Raw genomic sequence first — 9,998 nt, forward strand, 5'->3', positions numbered from 1 at the left:
TTATTTCGCAAATCCCGTATTGTCGAAAAGATGCATACCTCGTTAATATAAACGCATTGCATGCGTATTCGCGATAGTCCTCTGAATTTCCGCGCGTAGCCACGAGGTTTGGTTCCGTAAAATATTCTCGAACATTTGAACATTTGAACATAATGTGAAAACGTGACTATTCAAGGTCCAAAGATTCAGGACTTAACAGTCCGAGATTACAATAAGCGAAATTTAAGATCGAAGGAACCAAACTGACTTTCTACAGGAAATGCTGTAACTTTTATAACACTCTCCTAGTTCTTTCAACTCGCCGAAGAAAAAATATACGGTGTTTGTTACATGCACACGGCATTTTTAACACGTCGTCGGATCCTCTAGTCGAATAAAGTTCCTTCTCATACGACGCGCTTTTAACTTGTATTTTTTTTTCTCGAAAATCCGCTCGGGGAAAAACGTCGTATTCAGTCCCCATAGTCTGCTCTAAGAGAGCAACCTAGCAAATATCCAAACATTCTGGAATCCAAATTCTGCGCCACTTCAGACCAAGCAGTCGTGCTTGATGATACAAGTATTTTGCATCTACTGTTCCTTCTTTTTTTTCTCACTTCTCATCTCGAAAATATAGAAGTATTCCAAGATCCTAGAGTACCTAAGTGAGACGCAAAAATTCTCTGTAAAAATCTAAAAATCTAAATCCAAGAATCTAAAGACCGTAGAACCTAAGGATCCACAGTTCCTAGAATCTAACACCTAATTATCCAAAGACCCTAGAATCTAAGTACGCAAAGATCCTAGAACGTAAGAATTCAAAGATTCTTAAAATTTAAGAAGACACTTCAACGTTGTTAGAGCATAAGGATCCAGGCTATTTCGCGAGGATGCGAGATCCAAGATAGAATTGAGTATTCTCGAAGATTCTAGAATGTAAGGATTCAAAAGAGACATTATAAAATCTAAGTGTTAAAAACTAATCTACACCGTGCTCTTTGCTTTCTGATTCGTGCTTTTTATCTCTTGCTTTTGGTCTCCTGTTTCTTCGTTTTTTGTCGTTCAAAATAAAAATTGATGAACTCCGAAAGAAATAAGAAACACGATTGTTGATTAAAAAGTCGCGAAGAGAGAAGGAGATAAGAAGTAAAAACCAAGAGAAACAGAAAGCAGAGAGCATATTATAGATTAGTTTTAACAATCTGACATAATATATCCCCCCCCCCCACCCCCCCCCCCCTCCGATTAAATGGAGTTTCCTTTGGCGAATTTCATTAATCATAGGCGAGCATCATTGCGGGTAATTATTATTGCCGAGATATACAACTGAGAATATATGCATAAAAAAAAAGGTGTCGAGAAAGTTTTACGTTACATTACGATTAAAATATAATAGAGAGAAGAAATAGTTGGATGTCTCGATGACTGATCTCCGAATTCTCCGTTGAGAGAAGTCGGGACACGCTGGAAGATAAAAAAAAAGACATTAGTCTATTTTGTTACATTGTACGTATCATCATTAATGTCGCGTGAAAGTCACGCGAGTGAAGGGCGAGGATCGATCTCGTCACCAACCGTGGTCAGGAACGGTACGTAGGAGCCGTCTGTTTAGTCGAGAGACCGTGCATCGCGATGCGAGATCTTGAGTACTTTCCATTTAATGACACAAACATTTCATCTTTCTTGGCACGAAGATGAACGACACTCGTATCGATTTGTGGCATCAAATGGAAAGCATTCCTTAGTAATCGTCAGGCGACGAACGGTGGAATGATATCAACGCACGACTTTTTTTACCTCTTTCTCTTTTCATTTAACGTTAGTCAGCGTAGTGAATATCCTCATTTTTTAAACGAGAAGAGACGAGCTACGTACAGGAAATTTGTTTTGCTTTTGAGTCGATCCGACTGTTACAAATCAGATCGACTACCGATGGACTCGTTTCTCGCTATAGTTCTCTTAATCGATGATATGATTCCTTATCTTATCCTTCCTTTTCCTTTTTTTTTTATGGAATCGTACGACAGAGTGACACGTTACTGTTGCTGCAACGAAGATTCTTCGTAGAGCAACAATTTCGTCTCCTGTATGTTTTCCCATTTTAATAAAATTATTTTCATAAACACCCATGTTCCGTAGTATTTTTTATTTTTATTGAATTTCTTTTTTTTCTGCTTTCTTAATTTATTTAAAAGCTCCTCATACGCACACAACAACACACACACACCACACAACACAACACACACACACAACACGCAGAGTCGCTCGAACAATCATGAAATTCCTTGTTTTATTTTTCCTATTTTTATTTTATTTTAAAGATTATGTTGAAATAATTAATCATTTTTCGAGTTACGTCGTACACTCGCCAATTTATACATGATCGAAGCGAAAATATTGCAAGTAGTCAAAGTATTAATGTGATATTTTATTTAACTATTTTCTTAAAACGTTATACTTTGCAATCCTTTTTTACGAATTTGACTTTATTTTCTAATATATTTTATATTAATAACAGTTTTCTCGTCCCTTTTTGTCATTAATCATTAGATTCAACGACTTCTATTACATAAATGAATAAGATCAATCGATGTGCGATAATACGATAACGCGGTTAACGAGAGAGTACAAATAATTAATCAATATAAAGAATTTTAATCGATAGCGATGTCGACAGGATAGAAAAAGAAAAAAAAAGGAATATGCTGTAACACATCGTGGAGTGTTAATCTCAGAAGCATTACTATTCGTTGCTAATAGATCACTGTTGCATGCTAAAGTAAATAAATTTTTGTGTAAAATATATCTATGAAATAAAGATTATATTTAGTCAATGAAAGTGTTACGCAATTTATTGCTCGCCCTTATTCTCTACGTAAATTGACATTGACTTTATCTCTTCGAAGCAGTGATGATAGCTGGCAAGAATTCGTCTGCTCTAAGAAACTTTGTGCGCATGCGTAAAATGACGTAGCAGTTCGATCCAATGACGGAGCAATACGGAATACGGGTGCTTTTGGGACTCCTATACATCTTAGTGATTAACCATCCCAAATTAGGACGGACAGTCTCAAATTTTAACACTTTGTCCCGCTTTACAACGTGTTCCAAATTTTTTCTTAAATTAAGGTTATGGTAATGAATTCCTCTTTTAACTTCTTAGCTACTGTACGTCACTAGTGGCTTTCGCGAATGCTATCTCTCTGAATGATATGATTGTTTAACGATGTGACTTGTATAAAACAAAATTTATTATTATTCATAAACACACTATGTTTCTTTAATAAAAACTTCCTTTTCTCCCTACAACTTTCTTAACATCGTTTTTATTAGATTAGGGGCTTTATAGTACCATGAAATGTTTACATCGTTAAGGCTGCTCAGCGTTTGCTCAATGCGCATGCGCTAATAATTCTTGCCAACTCCCATCACTGCTTCGAAGTTCTTAATTTTCTCAACAGTTTAAATTTTTCTTTATATTCTAACATATATATAATTATTTAAAAAAGAATGATATATATATATATATATTTTTATCTTCCAACTTATACACAAAAAGTGAAACATATAAGCTATATTCAGCAGACAGAGCAGCTTTGCAACTGTTATAAAGGTTTTTTAATACGTTTGATTTATACATTTAGATTCAATGAGGAACTAAGAAAATCAATCACAGTAAAGAATCTTACAACTGTTGTAAAGCTGCTTTATCTGTTAAATGCAGCCATATATTTCTCACCTTGTTCTGTTTCATTCGATATCCCTAAATTTGTGCGACGAGAAAATTACGAGACATTTTTGAGAGGTTCGTTTTTATCTCTTCATACAGGATATCAGAGAGCGATCCACTGTCGTTAGATCGTGGCGTTCAATTCCGTGTGCTCGCGTTGATTAAAACGCACACGCATCCCACCGAACATGGCGTTAAATCTGGATCGAAAGCCCTGCTGAGCGCTGCGCTCCATTTCCGTGCACTCCTTCGCTATCGCGGACGTGTCCCTCTCATATTCGTTTCGGATTCTCTCCAGAGCTGCGATGCGAAGAGCGAGTTAAGCTTCCAGTATTCTAAAACATCTTCTGAGAAGTTACATCAAGATGAAAAAGAAAGGTAGCATATGAGCCAAATTGCGGAGTACTTATCTTGATGCAAAAAGAGAGCTTATCATAAAATAAATACCTTCTCTCTTATCTTCATAGGAATCCCTAGAATATGAATCAAACAAACAAGCTTTTCTCCGCAGAAGTAAGTCTTTATCTTTTCCGTTTTTTTTTATTTAGCGAATTTTACGATATTTATTCTGTCATATTTATTGCCTTTCTTCCTTTCTTCTTGATTAACTAAATCACACCGAGTCTTCATAGCTATCAATCTCCGAAGCGGTAGTTGCGTCGTTACCTTTCTGCAGATCCATCTCGTCCATCTCCGTATTGCTGATCTTCGAGAGCTCGTTCCGAAAACTCTTGGTGATTTTCTTGCGAATGTAATCCGCCTCGATCTCCTGCTTTGTTCTGGGCACGCGGAAACGAATGCAACAGCACAACCCGACGACAATGCTTAGCAGAACGGAGAGAACGATACCGGCAAGCTGCCAGATGCGAAAGCCCGGTAATGCCTCGTTCTCCAGCCACTGCACCATTTCCATTTCCTCCATGTCCCTCGTAGAGGCTTCATTCGGCGAGCTGGAAGACACGGACAAAAACGTCGACAGCGTCGTCTCCTCCATCGCGCTGTAATAAACGTTTAAATTCCCAAACGAGATTCCAAATATCTGATATGAGACTCGGATCTGATATAATCCTTTTGTTCGCAATGTCGGATCTTATCCAAGAAGATAGAATTTCTGTAATAATCGATTTTAGTTAATTAGTGATATGAACGTTGTTTCGTCGGCCGTATTGCCTGACGCACATCTAATCCTCGGCAAGATACTTCTGACTGCAGGAAAAATACATGGCTATACCGAAGAGTTGGGTGTGGTTGCTTAATTGGACGACCTGTTCCGACACTCCCTATTTTACGCCACTTACTGATTACAAATCAATACTACAGGTGTGGGAGTATAGTTTGTAGATTGTTAATGTCGTTTTATTATCTCTCACAATAATCGGATGTATAGTCATTATGTAGACGATAAAAATATCGAAAAAGGGAACAATTGCGCTATTATTTAACAGTACTTATCCGCTCGACAATCCGTTTATCGAGTCGAAATGCAATGTGAAATTGTTAATCTATCTTTCCTTCAATGACTTTTTTTATTTCAGTTACTTCTGGCGATTCAAATGTTGCTCTAAAAATTTCACGACAAAATATAAATCACAGACTTAATGGATTGAGAGTTTAAACATATTTTAACGTTTTTTTTTTTAAATATTTCGTGATTTCATCTAAGAGATATCATCATAACGCTAATCTGTATTCGATGTATTCGTCCAAAATAGACATAGTTCAGAATGTTGTAACATATAATAAATTGTTTGAAGTAACAACCAGTGTAATATGTAACCGAATACGAATTTCTTGAAGCGGCACCGTATTTGAACCTTAAATCACTGTAAAAATCGGTAAAACGTTTCGCAACGAGCGATATTCTTCGCAGTAGCAGTAACTGTCAACCATTAGTACACAGATGCAACTCCGGCGTCTTCGAATATCCCTTTCTGGATCATCGAGACATAGTCGAGTGATCTGGCACAAATTTCCGATTCTCCTTTTCCATTTTCTTCCTTATTTGTTTAACGCGGCTTTTAACTACGTCTTTGCAAAATATTGGGCACTGTTCGAGAAAGGTTGAAACTCAAAGCACTTAGCTCGCCGATAGCGCACGAATCGAAGGATATCTTCGCAGGAAATCTCGTTCTTAAGACGTTCTAGACCATATTAGCCGCGCAATAATCCTTTGCTCTCTTTTCTTGAAAAGTGTTAATACTTTCGCTCCTACAGCATGTTCATTCTTTCCTGATGAATGTCCGTCCCCTGAAAAAAATTACAAGTAAATTGAATAAATTATACAATAAATTTGACAATAGAATATTGTATTAAATTATAAACGTATAAGAATTTTGCAATTGATTTAAAAGATCTAAAAACAAAGCTAATATGAGGAAATTGCAATAACGCAATGAAAAATTAAAAAAAATATTAAAGAAATCATTTCAATTATTTTATCTAGTAATTTCTTGAATATTTTTAAGTATCTTAATAATTGATATAAAAAAATATATAATTAAATAACTAAATAAATAATTGTATATATAATTATGATGAAAGATTTTAAATAATTATAAACAATAATTATTATATACATATATTATTAAATTATTTATTATGCATTTAGATTAATTAAGATTAACTTTTTATTTTTATCATAATTTATTCTGTAACGTTTTGCAAATAAAAACTTACGTGATAGTCTTCTTCTCAGTGTTTTTGGATTGGGATCGCGCTCTATTTAACACCTTGAGAAAATCTGTTGTCTTGGTACGCATTCTTGAGTGAATGTAAACTTTACTGCACTTGATATGATAGTGCAAATAATTCCTAAACATGTGTATCAGGTCGATAGTGTTGTCGCGAGCCTCTCGATTGGTATGACGTGGAAACAATACTGTAAAAATATAAAATAAAGCGATATGAGTTTGAAGATAAAATTACATAAATCCATTGTATGTTCAAACATGAAATATTTAGATAGTATAAAATGTTACACAAATATGCATCAGTAATATTCACATTTCTCTCAGATAATCTTCAAGACAATTCCTTAAAATTTAAAGATTTGCTAATAATGGTGCACACATATAAAATTTCTTATATATCTTTAACATAAAACATATAATTCAAATCTGAAAGTTTTCTAACAGAAGATTTTTCTTTTTCATTTTTCTTGGTATAAATAAATAAAAAAATATTTACTGTAACATCGCGTTGATGCGATTTATTGAGTGCAAACAGTATAAATATAAACTTTAAATTTTCTTCACCAAATGTGATGTAGCCAATACAATCTCCGACCGCTGCCTCGGAATCTTGCAACTCCAACGGTGGCTCACGGTGGTTGAACAAGACTTGCGGAGCAGTGTGACTCGCGCGCCTACCTTCTTTCAGTTCTTGAAGAAATAGTTTACCAATAACCATGTCGTCCTCATCCTTGAATATTGTACTGAACACTACAGTGACCCTGTCACTCTTAGCCTCCACATACCTTGATGAGAATTAATCAGAGTTAATAATAATGAGATAAATAATTATAAAATTTACATAAAAATATTATTAGACATCAAAATTCGCTTAGATCGAATGAGGCTCTCTCTTCGCTTACTTGTATTAATCATATTAATTTTTCACTTATTCATTGATAATAATAGAAATAACAATTAAGTTATGTCACATATATAGAGATGTATCTCTACTGAAAAAAATCATGTCACATAGTTGCACGATGAAATCATGTAATTAAAACACATAAATCATGTAACGGATTGTTCCAAATCAGTATATGATTTTTTTAAATTACGTAATTTGAAAAGTTACATGACATGTTCTTTTTTCTTCTATTTCTATCATTCAATTCTTTAAAATTTGACAACTATAAAATCACATGATGAATAAAATTATTTCCAATATCATATAATTTTTCAAATTATGTCATTTTAAAAAATCACATATTGATTTGGAACAATTCGTTATATGATTTATATGTTTTAATTACACGATTTCATCATGTAATGTTGTGACATAATTTTTTTCAGTAGGGATTTCTTACATTGTTTCCTCATCTCGATATTGGATTACAGCTCTCTTCTGTTGTACTGGCCTGCCTGGAGAATCGCAGTATTCTTCCTGGAAGTCAAAGTATTTCTCGAAGACACTGGCGAAGCAATGCCTCTTCAACAGGGCAACTTTCCTTACTAACGCCTCCCAATTCTCTGGTAATTTCTCTAGATCTATGAGAACTGATACGTTATAACCTGTAACAGTGGCAAACAATTTCAAGCAATTAATTACATTCGTCCAGAAGTTGGAAAATGATTAAAATCAGGAATCTAACCGCTCTCTGGTGCAATAAGATGAGCCCCATACTCTCGTTTGAGCAACTCGTCTGCGCCATGCTCTTGCAATTGTTTATAAAATTTGAGCAATATACTAATCTGCAAAAAAGGATGAATATTAGAAAATTAGTTATTTTAAAAACAAAAAATAAGTGTGTCCACTTACTCTAAGCTTCGACTTGTCTCCACTGAGGTTTGAAATATGAAACAATACCCCATCAAAGTCTGCTATGACTACATCCGTCGACTCCTGCTTATGTCTACAAATAAAAGGTCGCTAATCATAAAACTGTCAATTTGATCAGACTTTATAACTACAGCAGATCTGGATGAGCCAAGGGAGTAAAAGCTGAGAAAGATATGAGAACAAAATTCTAGAAACAAGATCTTTAAATAAAAAGGTAAAATAACATGAAGTACAAAATACAAAGAAACATGATAGAAAAAAAAATCTATTTTTAAATTATTTGAAAAGACAAGGCTTCACAAAGATAACACACAGATACAGGATGCTTTCCATTTGATGACACAAGTTGACACAAGCATCATTCTATCCTTCTTGACATTCAGAGAACGACAAAGGCTGCTTTCCCTTTAGAGGACACACTCAACATAATTTTATCCTATTTGATATTCAATAAATGTTAAAGATAGAACGATACTTCTGTTGACTGTGTCTCCTAAAAGGAAAGCAGCCAAAGATTAAACGATATTTGTGTTGACTTGTGTCAACTTGTGTCATCAAATGGAAAGCGTCCATAGAGAGAGAGAGAGAGAGAGAGATTACAAGTTAAAAAAAAACTAAAAATAAAATTCTAGAGATAACATTTCAAAACAAAAAATAACACAAAGTAAAGTTCAAAGAAGTTTATAATAGAAGAGATAATGAGAAGATAAATAAAAAAGTCAAAAAACTTTTAACAAAACATTTTTTATCCTTCCAAGGGATGTTTTAAAGACGTCGTTCAAGAATGTCCTAAGGACGTATCCCGAACATTCCTCTAATAAAGTATGCCATGTAGATTAGAAAAACGAGGTTTTGTAAATCCGGATGGAAAGATTAAAGAAGCTGAAAGAAATACTCGGAGTAAAATCCCAAGAATGAGATCTCGGAGCGGAGGAGTGAGGTAAGATGAGATGAACAGCCAATAACAAGAAGAAAGAAGGGAAAAGAAGGGGAATTGAAGGGGAAGAAATTTTAGATTTGACGAATCTTTGGGGATAGGAATTTCTCATGGAGAAACGGACGCGGCACCGCCCCGGCGCCACGTCTTCCGAATTAAGGTTAGGATACGCGGTGATTGAGACGGGCACCGGGATTTCCGACAGGACCGCACGACACACAAGACGCTTACCCCGACAGGGCATTCTTGATTTTATTCGTCAACGTTTCCTCGAGTATCCTGTTGTGTATCTCGAGCAGGATCATGATTACTACGCCTGGCAGGAAGAGTCGATACGTGATACGTGGCGATAACGATAACCCCCGGACAGATCGCGCAAAACCGCGACGGATTTGTCATCCGTGCGTATGGATGTAACGTCGTTGACTAATGCCCGCTGCCCGCCCAATCCCTCGCGTTCTGTCGGTATAATAGATAACAAATATACCGCTCATTACTGTCGGTAAAGCAGATTTCGCATCCTCGAAGCAAAGACCAACCCTTATAGATCAAATTAATACTTGCCAATTTAATATTGAAAGAGAATAGTTAATAACTTATTTTAAGTACTAAAAGTTTACACTGTTGTTTAGAGTTTAATAAGAAATTAATCATTATCTTCCAGGATTAACCCCTTCATACCTGATTTTATTGGAACCATGTTAAAACAATTTTTTTTAATTTAATTTAAAGCACTTTAATTGTAACAGTACTTTTAATATTCAAAATAAGTGATTAATGAGTTAATACTCAAATTAAATTTCTATAAGGATAGTTATTTTTTAAATATATATATATATATAT

The 9,998-nt window shown here is 34.9% G+C and overlaps 2 protein-coding genes across 2 annotated transcripts; both read right to left on the reverse strand.

The window, feature by feature from the left end:
• Positions 1 to 3,633: 3,633 nt before the first annotated feature.
• On the reverse strand, positions 3,634 to 4,957 carry LOC108770020 (transmembrane inner ear expressed protein). The gene is made up of 2 exons (XM_018521308.1): positions 4,376 to 4,957; positions 3,634 to 4,009 (listed from the first exon to the last, which is right to left on the reverse strand). The coding sequence occupies exons 1-2, from the start codon at positions 4,701 to 4,703 to the stop codon at positions 3,834 to 3,836; spliced, it is 504 nt and encodes a 167-aa protein (XP_018376810.1). The 5' UTR covers positions 4,704 to 4,957; the 3' UTR covers positions 3,634 to 3,833.
• Positions 4,958 to 5,047: 90 nt separating this feature from the next.
• Positions 5,048 to 9,586, reverse strand: Arpc2 (Actin-related protein 2/3 complex, subunit 2). Its single transcript, XM_018521307.1, has 7 exons — positions 9,387 to 9,586; positions 8,198 to 8,291; positions 8,031 to 8,130; positions 7,746 to 7,950; positions 6,964 to 7,184; positions 6,386 to 6,587; positions 5,048 to 5,956 (listed from the first exon to the last, which is right to left on the reverse strand). The coding sequence occupies exons 1-7, from the start codon at positions 9,458 to 9,460 to the stop codon at positions 5,929 to 5,931; spliced, it is 924 nt and encodes a 307-aa protein (XP_018376809.1). The 5' UTR covers positions 9,461 to 9,586; the 3' UTR covers positions 5,048 to 5,928.
• Positions 9,587 to 9,998: the final 412 nt, after the last annotated feature.

Source organism: Trachymyrmex cornetzi, unplaced genomic scaffold (genome assembly GCF_001594075.2).
Source record: "Trachymyrmex cornetzi isolate Tcor2-1 unplaced genomic scaffold, Tcor1.1 scaffold981, whole genome shotgun sequence".
Taxonomy (NCBI): domain Eukaryota; kingdom Metazoa; phylum Arthropoda; class Insecta; order Hymenoptera; family Formicidae; genus Trachymyrmex; species Trachymyrmex cornetzi.